The sequence below is a fragment of the Apium graveolens genome, chromosome 9, assembly GCF_009905375.1.
Source record: "Apium graveolens cultivar Ventura chromosome 9, ASM990537v1, whole genome shotgun sequence".
NCBI lineage: Eukaryota > Viridiplantae > Streptophyta > Magnoliopsida > Apiales > Apiaceae > Apium > Apium graveolens.
In genome coordinates, this window is record NC_133655.1 from 282,330,709 (window position 1) to 282,349,621 (window position 18,913).

Consider the following 18,913-nt stretch of genomic DNA (forward strand, 5'->3'; position numbering starts at 1 on the left):
TGAAGAACAAGGGGGTTTAATGTATAAAGGTGAAACAGAAGAGTTGAGTGAGATAGACACGAGGTGGTGCTTAGTGGGTCGGTTTTTGACGGATTCTCCAATTGATTTTCATGCGATGCAGCACAAAATGGTCTCATTATAGAGACCCAGGATATGTTAAGCAGTTGGAACCAAATCGCTTTATCTTTCAATTATACCATGAGATAGACATTAGACGAGTTATGGAAGGAAGCCTGTGGACATTCGGTCGTTTTCACCTCATATTTGAAAGATTAAAAGAAGGAGACAATCCGAGATCGATAGCCATAAACAGGTTGGATGTTTGGGTGCAACTACATGGCATAAATACATGATTTATGTCCCAGAGGGTGGTGACTGACATAGCCAATTATATTGGCACCTTCATTAAGTCAGATGTTAATAATTTTGTGGGAGTCTGGAGGGAATATTTACGTGTAAGAGTCTCTCTGAAGTTAGATGTTCCGTTGAAAAGAAGAATGAAGCTCAAGAAAAGTGAATCTATCTGGTGCTGGGTGAATTTTGTGTACGAAGCAATCCTGACATTCTGTTTTATCTGCGGCATGATAGGTCATGGTGAAAAATTCTGTGAGAAGTTGTTTGACATGCCAATGGAACTTATCGAGAAATCGTATGGTGCATTCATGCATGTTGAGCCTCGTCGGCGGTCACATACAATGGGTTCGAAATGGCTTCGATCAGGCGGGAAGATTCCGACAAGTAATACGGGGGATATCAGTGACACAGGGGGGAGAGAAGTGGTTACAGTGATTGGTGCAGATGGGTGATCAGGGCACGAAAATATGAGGTGATGAGAAAGGAGATATGGTGGGCGAGAATCAGGGACGGAGAGAAATTAACGGACTTACTGATAATTCAAATTTAAAAATCATAACTAACGTAGCGGATCATGATGATGTGATAAGCAAGAAAATGGGAGATAATAATGGGCCTGAGCTAAATGAAATATTTGTCTTGGACCTAAAAAGACGTCGAATGGATCAAGTGCATGAGTCCACAAAGAATGACCACGAACAAGATGTAGAAATGCTGAATCAGGAAGATATTAACCAGAAAAAAATGAGCTTTTGACGGGTACTGCAATGCAGGCCCGCCTATCATTATGAGTACTATCAGCTGGAACTGCCAAGATTTGGGCCTACCTCGGAAAGTTCAGTTCCTTAAAGACATGGTCTGCCAATATAAGCCCAGTTTTGTCTTTTTGTGTGAAACGGTAAGTAAAAAAGAGAGTATGGAGCGTATTCGTATGACGTTGGATTATGAGGAAATGATGGTTGTCGAACCTCAGAGCCGTAGTGGTGGGTTAGCTATATTGTGGAAAAAATCAAGTCAAGCTAATTTGGTCAGTTTTTCTCAAAATCATATCGATGTTCAAGCAAAAATTGATGGTATGTTGCCATGGCGTCTTACAGGAGTTTATGGTGAGCCGAATAGAAGTAAAAGAAAGAAAACCTGGGACTTACTTAGAAACTTGGCAAGAGATTCGAATCTCCCGTGGTGTGTTGTTGGAGATTTGAATAATATCGTCGCTCAGAATGAAAAAAGGGGAGGGGCAACTTACCGTCGTTGGTTGGTGGATGGATTCAGTGAAGTGCTGGTTGACACGGGTCTTCAAGACTTAGATATAGTGGGGCACCAGTTTACTTGGGAGCGAGGTAGGAATACTAATCATTGGGTTGAAATAAGGTTGGACAGGAGTTTGGTTGACGCAACTTGGCTACAACTTTTTTCATTAGTAAAACTGTACAATATGGAGGGATCACCCTCAGATCATAGCCCAATTTTCCTTGAGCCTAAGAAGAAGGATATGAGAAAGGGAAAGAGACGCTTTAGATTCGAGAATGCATGGATGAAAGAGCCACTTTGTTTTCAGGTGGTAAAAGATAGCTAGGAGTCAATCACTAACGATAATATCTTGCAGAAAGTGCAGAATTGTGGAGAGCAGTTGGATGTGTCATGTGTGGGGACGGGAAATTACAGAGTGTTTTAGTAAACGTATTCGGGAATGCAAAGGTCTAAATAGTTATGGCTACAATCGGGAGACAAAAATACAAAGTACTTTCATGCTTCGAGCAACACTCGTAGACGGAAAAATCAGATTCATAAGTTGAAAAATAATTCTGGAGAATGGCGAACATGGGAGGATGGGTTACCAAGTTTAACCAATGACTACTTTCAAAAGCTTTTTACCACTGAACAGATGCAAGGGGAAGAAGTGATCGATTGTGTTACTAGGTCAATCTCGGCTGAGCAAAACAGAGAGCTCATGAAAGCTGTCACAGAAGAAGATGTTAAACATACGATCTTTCAAATGCATCCGGATAAAGCCCCGGGGCCTCATGGAATGACCCCGGCGTTTTTCCAGAAACACTGGTCTGTAGTAGGTAGGGATGTGGTGAAATTGGTTAGAGGTTTTTTTCTTACGGGCAATCTTATTGAAGGTATTAATGAAACTAATATAGTGCTCATTCCTAAGAAGAACAATCTGATGGTGGTTGGTGACTTGAGACCTATATCCTTGTATAATATTTAATGAAAGTAATGACAGAAGTTATTGCTAATCTCCTGAAGGAGTTGCTTGATAAAGTAGTATCTGATACGCAAAGTGCTTTTGTTCTGGGGAGGTTAATATCAGATAATATTATGATATCTTACGAGATCATGCACTACTTTAAAGAAAGAATAAAGGAAAGGAGAGGTATATGGCTTTAAAGTTAGATATGAGTAAGGCCTATGATCGTATTGAGTGGGATTTCCTAAGGAGAATTTTATTAAGGATGGGTTTTGAAGAGGGGTGGGTTCAATTGGTGCTGGGATTTGTAACAACTGTCTCATATAATGTGGTTCATGGTGAATATGAGATCGGTCCTATTTTTCCAAGTCGCGGAATTAGACAAGGGGATCCGCTCTCCCCTTATCTATTTATTATTTATGCAGAGGGATTGTCTTTATTAATACGTAAGTATGAGACCCGACGGTGGATTCATGGTATTAAAAATTATAGGAAAGCACCAATTGGGTCCCATATGTTGTTTACGGCCGATAGTTACTTGTACTGTAAGGCAGATACAAAGGAAGCAGACAGAGTCTTAGAGTTGTTGTCCATATATGAGAAGGTGTCGGTCAGAAAGTTAATATTGATAAGTCGTCTGTTTTCTTTAGCTCCAATGTAATAACATATAACAAAGAGAGGGTGTGCCAGGCTTTACGAATGATTGAGGCAAATTATTGAAGTAAGTATTTGGGTTTACCGAATATATTGGGGAGGAATAAGTCAGTTATTCTGGGCTTTATAAGAGACAAGGTTAAGGAAATGATCGAAAGTTAGAATGGCAAATATATATCAAGGTCAGGAAAAGAGGTGTTGATAAAATATGTTTCTCAATCCCTTCCTTCTTATGCTATTAGTGTATTTCTACTGCCTCTAGACATTTCTAAAGAAATTGAGAAGTGCCTTTCGAAGTTTTGGTGACAGAGATTGCAGTCATCTAGGAAAGGCTTAAATTAGATGTCATGGGAGAGAATGACGAAACATAAAGCAACTGGAGGTCTTAGTTTGAGAGATTATAATTTGGCTATACTTGGTAAACAGGGTTGGAGATTCCTTACAAACCTAGAGAGTTTGGTTTCGAAATTATATAAGGCTAGATGCTTTGCTGATAAAGACTTTTTGAACTCGTCACTGGGTCACAGTCCTAGTTTTATATGGAGAAGTATTTTTGAGGCCAAGAACATTGTTGCAGCTGGGGTGAGATGGAGAGTAGGCTCAGGTGGTAGTATTAAAATAATAGGGCAGCCTTGGTTGGCGGACACAGGGGATCCATATATCACTACTGTCTCGCAATCTATTGAAAATAGATACGTTACGTCTTTATTTTGCATGGACAAAAAAGCCTGGGACGTTGAGGTGGTGCATGATGTGTTTAATGTCAAAGACCAATTGTGTATTCTTGACACACCAGTAGAAGAAGTTTTGTAGGAAGACGTTCTGTACCGGGAAATGGAGCAGTCAGGTGTGTACTCTGTAAAGAGTACGTATAAGTTTTTACAGGTTGAGAAAGGTGCTTGGCGGGTGGAAGATAATGATGCGCTTTGGAGCAGGATTTGAAAGAATAAAGCCCCTCCAAAATTTTTGAATCTAGTCTGCAGAGCGTTAACTCATACGCTTCCTACGTTAACAGAACTTCAACAAAAACAGATTATAGTTCAGAATGCATGTCCGATTGGTAAGTTTGATTTTGAAACAATTTTGCATGTGTTGGTAGCTTGTCCGTTTGCTTCTCAGTGTTGGCGAGTCCTGAATCATAATATTTATGTCACTGGGATGTATGACTTTCTAAGCTGGCTAAAAAATAGTTTGGTTGGTGTTGATAAGAAGAAGGATTCCATAGTAATTACATTATGTTGATCACTGTGGCGAGCGTGTAATGACTTAGTCTGAAACCGGAAGTACCCTAAGGTTTATAAAGTAGTAGCCGATGCTAATCAATACATTGCACAGTGGAATGCAACCCAAGGAAGATCAACAAGTGCTCCTCTTACTCCTGAATTTGCAGGGGATGGAGCTCACGTTTGGGTAAAGCCTAAATCGAATATAGTCAAGGTGACAGTAGATGCTGCTATCTTTGCAGACATGGAGGCTTTTGGTTTTGGCCAGGTTTCTCACGACTTCGAGGGAACTTTGATTCAAGCAGAGTCGAAGTTTCACTATGGTGCAATATCTCTAAAAAACAGCCGAATCGTCATAAGAAGCATTAAGTTGGATTGATAGGATGAACTGGTCCCGATTAGTGTTGGAGTCAAATTGCTTGGTGATTATTCAAGCTATTAGAAGTAAAACAGAGATGAGATCTAACTTGGGTGCAATCATTAAGGAGTGTAGGTGGTATCTACAGAATTCAAATAAAATTTCTTTGTTCTTCATTAAACGGTCTGTAAATATGGTCGCTCATATTCTTACTAGAGCATCATATAAATAACTAGATCGTAGTTTCGATAGGTGATCTTTACCTATTGAGGTTATGCTTTGTATTGTGGCAGATGGTTAATAAAAATTCCTATGCATTTCGTCAAAAAAAAGGGAATCCTAAAAAATACTTGCGGTTAGACATGGATCCAAATGAAACTATTTTGATAAATTTAATTATATATATATAAGTATAATTCTTTTTCAATCTAAATATATAGTACGGTCATGTATCATTTAAAAAAAAACTAAAATTAAAAGAATTAAAATATAGTAACAACCAACTTTTAGTAACTTTGTATTGGTAATGCTGCATGTCATTAAGAAGAGAATTTATTTAAAAGTAGAAATTTATAATTTTTTTTGTTAAAATCCACTTTCATTTAAATCCGTCAGTTGTTCGCACACTAAAAATTAATTTTATTACCGATTAAAAAAACAACATAATTAAAATATCTTAAATCTACCCTTGTATTTTGTTTAAGTTGAAAGATCTTAATATCATAAGATAAGATGTCACGTAAAATAGAGATCATTTAAAAGATGCTTACGAGAACAGACAACCGGACGGCAAGCCACTAGAAAATACTCCTTTCCACTTTTCTATTTATAATTATCTCTAAAATTAAAATTAGGCACTAAACATCTGTCATTATATTTGCTTAATCCATAAGTATATAAAATTATTGCAAAGTATATTAAATTGTTTCTACGTGGGTTGACCGCATGCTTAAGTTGTAATCATTATTTTATTTTGATGTTGAGCTGCGCATGTGTTGTTTAGATCATGTTTATGTGTGAGATGTCATGCAATTGTTTGGCAATTGTTTAAGTGTGCAATTACCTATATGCTTTATTTTTCCTAGATTAGAATTGTAGTCTTGATTCTTAATATCTCTTCCATAACAAAATACTAACTCGGCCCCTCATTTATTTACAGTTTTTTTATATGTTTGACACGTATTTTAAGGTAACTATAAAGGATATTTTCGTAATTTAATTTTAAAATTTTCTATTTTTATATAAAAGTTTGAATATTATATTTTTATTTAGAAGAAAAAAAAATAAAAAATTATGCAACTACATTTAATAAGAGTATTAAAGTGCGTGCCGAACCCCCGTCCCCTAATATAAAGAATTGAGGGGACAAGGGAAGTAATATTTTTTTTGGAAATTTATCAAAAAACTCATGTTTTTTAAGTTTCTTACAAAAATACGATCGATGAGGGTGCAGAAGAGTTTGATCGAAGTTATATACGAGTTTGCAAATGTTACAGATGAGATTGCTCAAAGTTGCATCTGAAATTGTAAATATTGCATATCGTATTTTTGAAAATACTTTTTACAGTATAAGTATGTTTGAAAAAACTTATATATATATTTTTGTAATTGATCTATTAAGAAAGCTTAGTTTTTGAAAAGATTTTCTAAAGAACATATATGGCCTTTTATAAGAAAGAGAATCATAGAAAAGGCATAGAAAAGGTTTGACTCCTGAGACACTACAAGTAGCATATGTTAGAAAGATGGTGGTGATTTTATAACTTTTAAATAGTGATAAAGGAGTTGAAATCCCACAAGCCGCCCTTAAAAATATCATAAATATTTACAATTAACTTAACTGGTCGAGATCAGAATTTCAATAATTTACTTGAAAATTTTATTAGATTTGATTTAAGCATGACACTAATTAAGATTATGATCGTAGATTATTATGTTAGTTGCTGAACCTGCAAATTATATTAGTCGAGGTGTACGTGATAACACTTGAAAAAGTCTCACCAGATTCGATTTAAACATGACACTAGTTAAGATCACAATTATAAGTCATTGAACTAGAGTCTCCATATCGTATTAGTCGAGGTTCGCGTGACATTATTCTAATATTAATATTTTAATCCTAGTCCGTGCTTCGCTTTAACATAGTATTGCAGACAATATTGATCGATGCACTATATAACTTTGTAGCTTTGTCCCCCAATGCATCATCACTTTACTTTCGCAACTTCATCCAACCTTCTCAATTCTTCAAGATAATGCCTGATTGCAGATATTGTTGATCTATGTTTGCGTATAACATAATATTTTTACTTCCTTTCAACGGTGTCGTTTTACAGTTTAATATTTGAAACGGTCTTAATCTATGCGTGCTAGTGTTTACTGCCGGCTAATACTGTACGGTATGTAACTTTACAATTATATTCGAAGATTATAACACGAGACTCAACTTTGATTTGATACTTAATTAACCTCTGACCTCTCTTTATCCTTTCATTTAAATATTTATTTTTGGGAGTCACTGATAATAAAACTGACTCAAATAAGTCATTCATTTAAAAATTTGTATAAAAAAACCGCTCTATCGTTAGTCGAAATTATTAAAAATATTATATATCGAGTTTGACACATTTTTTATGAATGATATTACATCCAAACAAAAGGTTCCGAGTTTCACTATTTTAGATAATACTGTTATATTTTAATATTTTATCGACTATTTATTTTTAATTTTTTGATTATTTTATTTGATTTAAATAAAATAAATAATAGATAAATGTTTAAAAATCTAAAAATATTATCTAAAATACTAGAATCGGAATCTTTCATTTGGATGTAATATCATTCATAAAAAATTTGTGAAACTCAATATATAATAATTTTAAAAATTTGGACTAATGATATAGTAATATTTTTTATATAAATTTTTAAATGATTGACTCATTTGAGCTAATTTTATAATCAGTGACTCACCTGATACATTTGACGCAGTAAGTGACCTACTTGATAATTAACCATCTAAATTAGAGGTTGAATTTTATTCGATTTAGTATTTTGGTGGTTGAAATTTTAAACTTGTGATATGCTGAACGATATTTTTACTTTTCGAAAAATTTGTTCAAGAACTAGTAATTTTCTAGAATAAATGGTAATAAAAGTAACTTCTAGCTACAATTTTATAATATAAAATAAACGGCTGGCCACTATATTATAAATTTGAAATTCCGACCACTAAAATGTTAAACTGAATTGTGTTACCAATTTATTTTTAATAAATTACTCGTTTACAAACACGAATACGAGCCAAACTCCGGAACCAACCGAAACTAGCATATTTCCGGAACTAACCAAAACTAGCATATCTAATGGTACATGTAGCTGCGGCTGTTTTATTGCTGTAGGCAGGACCTATATATAGGTTATTTTTTTTGTCTTAGAAAGGGTGCATGTCAAGTTTTACCTAAATTTAATACATGAGCTAGAGCTAGCAAGTGGAGAAAAAAAGAAATTGATGTGTAATATGTTAATGAGCAGCGAAATGAAATGAATACTAAAAGAAAGCGCACATTTCTAATCATTAAATTTGGTCAAAAATGAATTTATATGGTTAGAAATAAAGGTTAAAATCGATTACAACCAACCGATTAGAATGATCGATTAAAACCTTGACCTAAATAACCACTCAGTCAATTTTAAAAGTCATACCGACCATTCAGTAATAATCAGAAATATCCGTTTTTCTTATAATGGAATACGAACGAAAGAGTGTGGTGGGATGGTATGGAGTGGAGTCTCCACAAATTTATGCAATGTTAATACAAGTGGATATAGTAGTAACATTTAGTGGTGTCGCCGCACGCTTCAAGACAAACTTCAATCTTATTATTAATTTGTTCCACCATTAGTATATGTATGTATATGCAACCAACCTGCATTTTACTTCCATCTCCTTGATTTTTGTCTGCACCCGACACGAAACATAAAAATACACGACATTATTAATACAATTTTTATCTTGAGATAGAAGAGTACATGTTAATATATCAGTATCATGACACAACCATATGTATATCAGATATAATAAATCATCACTTGGTTCAAAAAAATCTAGTAATTTAGTATATTAGTTGTTGAAAAGGACTCGAATACTCTCGTTCTGATCGATGTGAGATGTTAAGTATTGTTTTTGTAGAAAACAAGATGTGATTATAGTTGAAACAACAATGGAATGGAAGAGGGGTTCGCATGGCCTTGTTTCCCGGACGTGGTAGTATGTTGATGCTCCGCGTGTTAACAACACCAAGTAACAACCCCCTTTGGACCCCTACCAACATCCACGCCTCCACTTCATTGTTTTTTTCTATGCAGGTTTATCAAGTTTTGTCTATTTTATTACGTGACACAATTACTGTTACAGATTTCAGAAATCGAAATTATTCACTTGAGCAATTGATTTGAGATTTATAGGACGATTTTTAAAAAATCAAATAATTTATCCGTGATTTATCAAAAATCGGTCAAATCGGACAAATATTTTTGACCGGTTTTTGAGTGATTTATCGGTGAATTTTAAAAAATCAGCTATTTTTAATAACAGAGAACACAATTCATAAGCACACGTATGTAATAGAAATCGAGCTAAATATCATAAAATTTAAATAATCCTAACTCTTATGCAGATACTGTCTCCGTCTCCGTCTCATTTTACATGATCCATAATAACGAAAAACTTAACTCTTAGATATATATTATTTTTGTCCCATTTTACATAAGCCTTCGTCGAAGTACAAAATATGGCAGCTTAAGTCTAAACAAAATCTAAATCAAGTAGATCGAGTTGATACATATGACTTTGAATATTTTATAAAGAGAGATTTTGGCCTTTGTTGTATCTTTATCGATAGAAACAATAAATATCCCTGTCCAGCTAATCAGCAGCTTTGCGCATGCTCTTCCAAATTATGCTACACGAATCACAACTTTGCACAGTTTTGTTTTCACCAAATTATCTTCGATTAAATACAAAAGGTCAACTCTGTTATCCCCTTCGTGATAGTATTAACTATTAATCATATTATTGCACAAGACAGTGAAAGTATAGGCTACTTAGCAGCCTTTATGTAGCACTCCCTCTCCGTCCCGATTCATCTGACTTGCTTGATTTTTCTATTGAAAGAGTAATTTTTAATTTTCAGTTGAAATTAGGTTAACTTTAACGACAAGAAACTCGAACAAGACAATAAACCGTGATCGAACAAGTATTTATGAAAAACAATAAAGACTGTGCTAAATAATGACCTTTTAACAAAAATAATTACTATAAAGAATAATTGTTCTCATTGTTTTTACAGTTTAACTGTTACTTATAAATTACAACCAGGGGAGCATCACGTGTTCCCCATAAATAATTTTTGTACCATTAAAACGTATGAAAAATATTAAGGTGTAATCATAAAATTCACAAAATAAAAAGATGACTTCCGGAATTTATTCGGAGTCTCATTAAGGGTAACTTTTTAGATCCGCCCCTCACTACGACCATACATTATGAAAAATGAGGAGATACTATAGTGAAGAATAACTTCTAACAATGAAAATAATTATAAAAGAACAATTATTCTCGCTGTTTTCACGTTAAGCTTATTACAATCGACAATAGATAATAATATTGGTAATTAGTGGTGGTAAGATGCGCGTGCTAGGAGGGAGGAAGGGGACATTATTCTGGTATAAGTTTGGTGATGGAAGTGATTACAATAGTACAAGAAATACGTTGAGCTGTCGGGGGGTAACATAATCATGCATAATCTTTTCATTGTTTTTTGAGGATTAGTTTTGGATAAACATACATATATCCTCCTCCTTATTTGGTACTCTAGCTGTAGCCTTTTCATATTATAAATAGGCCTGGCCTCTCAGTTAGTTAGCACACACTCTTTATTCTTCACATCAACCTCGTTTTCATATATCTAGTTACCCTTTGTTTTCTCTGCAAGTCTTGTTATCTTTATAATGGGAGAAGCTGTTGAGTTGTTGCAGTATTCAAATGGATTCTGCAACATGAATGGGCATCATGAGATTAATGAGGGGTTGTTAATGATGAATCGTGAGAGTTATCCGGTGATTAATCATGAATCTTGGTTTGAAGAGGAGATTGATGTGGATCTTAAGTGGTCTTTTGCTTTGAACAGGTGTCTTTTATGTCTTGTTGATTTATTTTCTGTGTTGATAAGAGTTCTTGTGTTTCAGTAATTGTTTTTGTGGACGTGAGAAAGGTCTATGGGGTTGTTCAGTCAAAATTTGGTTAATTTGATTACGTAAAATCAAACAAAACGGATAGTTTTGAAATTTGATTTTAACTACAAAGCACAGTGCATGCAAGTTCTTAACCTCCTTTGCAAGTTTGCATGCTATTTATTTATATTGTTCTCGAAATAAAGGAACATCTCGTTTGAGATATCTTATAAGTAACTTATAAGTTAAAAAATGTATTTTCGATTTTGCTTATATGAAGACTCTGCTATCTAGATACTACTGTGATTTTGCTTTAGAATGCTGAGATTTTTACTGTTCCTCATTTCGAAACAAAACTTATATTTTATTTACTGTTTAAATAATTTGAGATGCTATAGTTTTTATGTAATCAATGTTCACCATAGTAATATGTAAAATGTGTTATCTATGCAGTGTGCTGCACAGAGGAAGAAGTGAGTACCAGGACATAGTTCTTCTGGATACAAAGCGCTTTGGGAAGGTGAGTTGTTGAATTAAGTGACTAAATTCAGATTAGTATTAATCTTCAACTTGATTAGATTCAAATTGTTTAGTTAACCAAGTGATTAAGTGCAGGTTTTGGTGCTGGATGGTAAGATGCAAAGTGCAGAGATTGATGAGTTCATTTATCATGAGTGCTTAATCCATCCTTCCCTCTTATGTCACCCTAAGTAAGTGTTTTTAGTTTTCAATTTAAACTAGAACTCTAGTGAAAAGAATAATCAATAATATGAAAATGAGGTATATTAGAAAATGAAAATCCTAATTAAAATGAATTGCAGTCCTAAGAGCATGTTCATCATGGGAGGTGGTGAAGGGTCTGCTGTTAGAGAAGCACTCAAGCACAAATCAATTGAGAAAGTGGTCATGTGTGATATTGATGAGGTAAGTACATGGGCTCTGTACCAGCATACTTACCGCGAATTTTTTTAAAACATTTGTTGGGAAAGCGGTAAAGTGAATGAACTTATGAACCTCCTGCATTCACATAAAACTAACTCGGTAACATATGCTAGAACAATAATATGTCATGAATCCGAACCTTGTAGTATTTGTGTGTTTATAGGAGTAATTCTTAAATTACACAAATGAATCGCAGGAAGTTGTTGATTTCTGCCGTAGACATTTAAGTGCAAACAAGGAAGCTTTCTCCAGCAGCAAACTTGATCTTGTGATTAATGATGCCAAGTGAGTTACAGTTTCTTTGTTTAATAGCAACATGACATGAAATTAGTAACTAACTTCATGATTACCTTTGGATTATGTTGATAATCAAAGGGTTGGCCTAGAGGAAAGTAAAGAAAAATTCGACATAATAGTAGGAGACTTAGCAGATCCAGTTGAAGGAGGGCCTTGTTATCAACTCTACACAAAGTCTTTTTATGAGAAAATCCTGAAGCCTAAGCTTAATGACAGTGGCATTTTTGTTACTCAGGTAATTATTTACCTTGCATAGTAAATTCTAAATTTACTAATCACACATTAGCAATATCAAGACTTTGTTTCACTGTGTGCACAGGCTGGACCTGCTGGAGTGTTCACCCACAAAGAGGTCTTCTCATCTATATACAACACAATTAGACAGGTCTTCAAATGTATGTTTCCCTTTTCTGTTGCTTAAAAGTTATTAATTTTTTGTTTTATAAATCACTCGACATCTCACGTTGAGATTATTAATCGCACACATAGCTCTGAGATTCATACCGGATAAAATTCCTTAATGTACTAAGCTGTATTAAACCTTCTGCAGATTGTTTAGTAACAATATTATACTCTGTGCAGATGTAATGGTGTACACAGCACATGTTCCATCTTTCGCGGATACATGGGGCTGGGTTATGGTAAGTAAAAATGAAGTTTCTGCCTATGAATGGATTAGTAATTACCATCCACATACACATCTCTGATTTCAATCTACGACTAATCCAGGCCTCGGATCAGCCATTATGTGTTGATGCTGCGATTATTGACAAGAAAATTCAAGAAAGAATCAAGGGAGAACTAGACTACTTAAATGGTGCTATGCTCTATTCATCTACCATCCTGAATAAGACCATTTCCCAGTCGTAAGCTTCTAAAACCTTTTATATTTTTATGTCTTTGACACATTCCCTCTTGGAAGGAACGGTGCTTAAGAAGGGGTCGTTTATCTCTCACAGGCTGAAGAACGAAACTCATGTTTACTCGGAGGAGAATGCGAGATTCATCCCTGGCCATGGAGTGGCATACTGCATTTAAAATCAGGAGTTTGGTTTTCAGACGACTGATGCACAGAGAAAGAAAGATCCGGGGACAAGAAGTTATTTCAATGAAGTGTCAATAGAGTTCATGAAACAAGTATAATGTATGAAGAACATGTTAGAAGAATATGGTTTTAGGTTGCAGTGATTATGCTCAGGGCTCTCCTAGTTTGTTTAATACAATTCAGTGTTACATCCAAAACATTTCCATGTAATGTCATGAAATCAAGTTGGTTTCTCCATCAAGTCTCACTTACAGAGTTTCTTTGAACAGTTTAATTATCCCATCCATCCCAGTTAGAGATATTACTTTACAAAATTAACTAAAATCAAACTCGGATATTAGCCAAGTACATGAATTTATAAACTCGGCTCAAACTCGTTTATAATTCCAAATAAATAATTACTAAATATTTTTTTATTATATAAATATTGACAATTAGCTATTTTTTGTATTTTTAATGTTTTTAATTGTTGAGCTCACGAGCAAACCCGACTCGACTAGTTCATTAAACAAGTCGGGTTCGGACAAAGGTTTGAGCTCGTTCAACTCAAAGGATCAGCAGCAGGCGGAGAGAAGGGGAGCAGCAGTGGGAATGTACTTTTAGTCTGTTTCTTTTGATTTTTGTATGGCCATTGCAAGCAGACTTGTTTCAAATTGAATGTACTCATTTTAATTTGTAACTAACAAATGACTTCATGAAAGGAACAAGATCATATCTTTCTTTAAAGTTAAACTGGAGATGGTCAACACAAGATCATAAGGGCTTATGATCTATGTTTGGATCATAAGGATACATACTTGAACGAATGAGACGAAGAAATCATCTGGCTGCATCTGACTTCACAACTTGAACTTCCTGTGAAAGTAGATTATATTTGATGCTCAGGTCATCAAATATCTTCTTCATTTCTATGACCAGTTCGGATCTTCGCCTGTTCTTCTCCGCATAATCTTGGAAGTTCATTGTATGATTGAAAAAGAGTGCCATCTTTATCTTGTTCACATTCTCAATCTCCTTCACCACCATATTGTGGTTGGGATACCAGTACTGGGGAGTTCTCTCTAAATACCTGCAATGAATAAATGGATACTGAGAACAAGTGACAAGAAATCGGAAAAAGCACTAGTAGTAGTATGATAAGGCCAAGGGAACAATGTACTTTTTAACTTTATCCTTCAAAGACCCAATCTTCTCTACTGGTGTTCTGAAGTCAATAGAGAACTCCAGTGAATCTCCCATATCCGGGCTTCTGTAGAAATTGCTGATCGGCTTAGTAGCTAAGACCGAATTTGGATAGTATATCTTCTCCATGTCATATCTCAAAAACACAGTCGTTAAAATGTTCATTTCTTCGACTATCATCTGCCAAAATTCACAGGCAGATCAATCAATCAGTTACTCCAACACATTGCAATAAAGAGCATCAAGCTGTAGTTACCTGTACTCCATCTATGACACAGCGATCACCGACATCAAATGGATGCATCACAAATACAAATATGATAGCTTCAAATATAGTTTTGCAAGTGTTACCAAACAAAAAGGCTGCTGCAACAAGCTGTGATGAAAGAAAGAGTAGTACTTTTGTTGTCGCGATTTCCACCAGAAGTAGCCAGACTAGAGTAATGATTACAATTAACAGCACCGTAACAAGGGTATTTAATTGGTTTACAGCTGTTTTAGTGTCGTTTAATGCGTGAGCTAGAGCTTTTCGACCATTATAAACCTTCACCTGCATAAATGACAAGGATTGAAATCTTGATTGATTAGTTTTATCAGCATTACCAGTAATCCAGATGAGTTGTTCCTTACGATCTTTTAAACTACTGAATCAGAAAAGCTATAGTTCTTTTCAATAGATAATAGAAGGTCCATGCTAATCATTTGCTTACCACCCATTCTGTTAAAGCTTTCCTGTCTACCTGTCCCGTCTCAGCAACATCTATCAGTGGAAACACAAAATCGACCTCCTCCCTAAGCATGAATCTCCGCAGGTCTTGTTCATCAATGTACCTTTAGACATATCATAAAATCTTTAATTGAGTACTCCGGATGGGGGAGAATTGTTGTAAGAAATAGTACTAAGACGGATTTTTTTACTTGGAACCAGGCTGAGCCACATTCCTGTATATGTGATAGGCAGCTGCAATTGCTTCCATCTCATTAGTTATCTCCTTATCAACCTGTTCATTGTTGCCATAGTAATCACTTTCATCCAGGGAACTGGAAATGGTGGACAACCCTGAATTAGATATTACGTCCACTAACAGCTTCATCGTCCAGGCAGAAACTTTTTCTTGCTTCATCTGGTACAGCTTGTTCATGTCAATCACAGCTTTTTTGTTCCCTTCTTTTGAGGATTTACCTTTCTTTGTGCTCCGGAAACTAAAATGACTGGAACTATTTGTTCTTCCTAGCATCCCAGCTGACTCCAGAAGTGGAAGACCAGATAGGACCTGGAGAACATACTGATGGAAGATTGATTCTTGAACTCTATCAAAGAACGCGTTTACATGGAAGGACGAAGCCAACAACTTGAGAAGCAAGGTCTTGAAGAGCCACAAGAATGAACAAATGAGCAGAGAGACAATTGTCCAGGTAATATAATCTAAAACCCGTGTGGCAGTGGCTGATCGATCGACGCCATTGTTGAACAACGAAAGCCAGGTTATAAGAATCAGCGTCAACCAAAGACAGACCCGAGCACTCTTCTTTAAACTGTGAACGAAATATAAAACTTTCTTCTTAAACAAAAAGTTCAATTCAATCACCAACACCACAACATGCATTACCCAATTAGTAAATAACATACCAGAAAAAGTAACCATCACAAGCAAAGACCATTTCCACACCTCCAAGCCCCAAAATGTCTTATGCTTCAAACTATCAATAGTCAAGCATGAAATCAAGTTTCCCAAAAACACTAAAAACACTATCCATTCTATCAAAACCTTAATTTTCACCCTCTTATACTTCAACTTATTTCGATTACTCACTTTCTTATAAATCTCTTCATCCTCATCTACTCCTCCAACACCTCCAGGAGACGCCATCAAAGGCGTCCTTGGAGTATTGATCGAAGAAGCCCTATTCATTTCTTTAAATGAAGTATGAGTGGAAGCAGCTCTAGTAACAGGCGAGGCCTGAGCAGACATATTTCTAAGAGGCGAGTTACCATTAGATTTTAAATACCCTTGCATAAACGAGCTATCTTCTTCTAGCATATAAGAATCGACATGAATAGGCTGTTCACCAAATCTTGACCGGGGTTTTGAGTACACTGACCTGGCAAGCGATTTACGCGGTGTAGTTGCTTCACTTGTGGGAATTCTTGGAGGCCTGTTGGGACTTGGAGCATATCTAGCAATCTCAGGGGATGAAATCCCCACTGCTGCAAACTTCACAGCATCAAAATGGGAATCACCCGAAACTCGACGAGGTGAGTTCTTCACATCTTTTTCTTGGCCAGAGATCATGACAACTACTTCACTACTCTTCTTGCTCTCACTCATACTAACTTCCCCATTTTTTGCAGCCATTGAAACCTTAACAAATCAAAGATCATAAACTGAACCAAAAAGAGAAAAGTAACTTTCTAGTTAATGATCAGATTACAGGGAACCCACTAACAGAATCTGAAGTACAAACAAACATTAATGCACTTGACTAGTTAAATAGTATAAACTGCATCACATCTTGAACTACCTGAGCTGGCCATTTATATTTAATACACATATTTTGTACACATTAGCAGTATGCAATATAGTATGCCATTAAAATATTACTGCATACACACATATGATCTATGTACAAATATTTCACACAAGTACACCAAGATTATTGTACCACTTTAAGGTTGTGTTAACTGACACATTACAAGCTTTTTAAACTGTGCTAAAAATTAATGGAATGGAAAATAAATCTGACTATTTATATATTCAATGTTAGGTTTAATTTTAATATTTTTGAGAGATATCACTAAATTACGAAAAATTTAGGGGCAAGTCTCTCTTCCTAAACCCAACTGCTCCACGAAATCTATTAGTACATAACTAACAACTAACTTTAACTATTGACTTTTTTTTAATTCAAAATGAAGATTTTAAATTAAACTTGTTACTTCCAAAAGTTGAAATGGAGCCATCCTAACTGCTCCACAAATTTATATATGTGATACTTCCAATTATTGCGTTTTTTTATGTTATCCTATCTCTTCATCCGGATGAAAAAATAGGATCTCGAAAATGGGCTTCGATTTTTGAACCTTGCATGTGTAAATCTTGAACTGTGTTGTGAGAGGAAAATGGTACAATACTTTTTGGAAAAAATCGCTGAAATAACGGGAAATATGCTGAGATTTAGGTCTGATTATAGGCCTATTCGTAATAACTGTATACGTCCGACTTGCCGGAATCCGGTGGCAAGTAAGGTTGTGTTTGTACTAAATTTGCAAGGTGCTCGAGATATAATGACTGAATAATTCTTATTCAGTCGTGAACATGCTCGAACGATCTCACCTAGTGCTTCTACTTGATCATTAGTAGAGAAAATATGTGTGTAACCCCAAAAAATGGCCTACATTTCTTATATTTATAGGAATCAATTCCATAAGTTCTATTAGCCTTAGGACTCCCTTCCAATGGGCTAACCATGTTTTTCCCAAAGCGCATAATTGTTTCCAATTTTTATCCCACTAGTTTTAGGCTAAATCAAGAGAGTTCTACTCCTAATATGCCACAAATCCTTAATTATATTTCATATAATCGTATTTATCCATCATATAAATTCGTTTATAAGTAGTTGTAGGTTCTTCCTGTCCTACGGTAGAGTTTGTTCCAACTAGAACTCTACTTCTACATGCCTCTTCCTGGGATATTAGCCAACCACTAAGTATGTTTCTAACTGCCCCTTATTAATACCCTTTCCGACAGGCGGTAACCAACTTTCATTTACCTTCGTCATACTAATCTATTCACGTCCAATACCCCTACTTTACCATCTACAAAGCCCAATTTCCTTTAACAATCTATCAAATTTTCTTATGAGTAATAAATCCGACTCAAGGCTGATTTTAATCACAACAACATTAATATAAAGGTTTGAAGATAGCGATTATGTGCCTGTGATCATATATATAATTGACTGATTGAGGTAAGGGGCTTTAAAAAGTGTAACATTGATAATGGCCGATAAAATTATCAGTAGAATTATTAGTCATAAATACTTAATTAAATAATTAATCGAAGTTAAAAATTATATCTGTTTAGTCGTCTCTTTCTTATTGAACTTGTAAAAAAAATCAATGCTTTAATATTGTAAATTATTTCTAAATGTAGTTTCTTCATATTATTTATAGCTACCATTTCAGTTTAATATACTGATACATTATAAGCAATTTCCAAATGTATGGTTCAAAATCATTCCCTTGACATTATGAAATATTACCAAATATTAGTTTTTCTTTTTATTTGTAGTTATTATTTCTATTTAACATATGTTATCCGAACACTGGGGTCTTTTCTCTGGGTTAAATTACGTTCTTAAAACACTTGTATCTTCACATATACAAAATGATCATATTGTGTTTACGCAACTAATTATCCTAAAAAGTG

At 34.9% G+C, this 18,913-nt stretch overlaps 2 protein-coding genes across 2 annotated transcripts; one reads left to right on the forward strand and one right to left on the reverse strand.

Annotated features, from left to right (window-relative positions):
* Positions 1–10,694: 10,694 nt before the first annotated feature.
* On the forward strand, positions 10,695–13,538 carry LOC141682481 (thermospermine synthase ACAULIS5). Its single transcript, XM_074487175.1, has 10 exons — positions 10,695–10,974; positions 11,471–11,537; positions 11,633–11,727; positions 11,839–11,941; positions 12,156–12,244; positions 12,335–12,491; positions 12,576–12,651; positions 12,839–12,897; positions 12,986–13,122; positions 13,216–13,538. Exons 1-10 carry the CDS (start codon positions 10,796–10,798, stop codon positions 13,292–13,294), a joined length of 1,041 nt encoding a protein of 346 aa, XP_074343276.1. The 5' UTR covers positions 10,695–10,795; the 3' UTR covers positions 13,295–13,538.
* Positions 13,539–13,933: 395 nt separating this feature from the next.
* Positions 13,934–16,919, reverse strand: LOC141686712 (mechanosensitive ion channel protein 10-like). The gene is made up of 5 exons (XM_074491762.1): positions 15,402–16,919; positions 15,194–15,314; positions 14,740–15,033; positions 14,461–14,663; positions 13,934–14,370 (listed from the first exon to the last, which is right to left on the reverse strand). The coding sequence occupies exons 1-5, from the start codon at positions 16,838–16,840 to the stop codon at positions 14,121–14,123; spliced, it is 2,307 nt and encodes a 768-aa protein (XP_074347863.1). The 5' UTR covers positions 16,841–16,919; the 3' UTR covers positions 13,934–14,120.
* Positions 16,920–18,913: the final 1,994 nt, after the last annotated feature.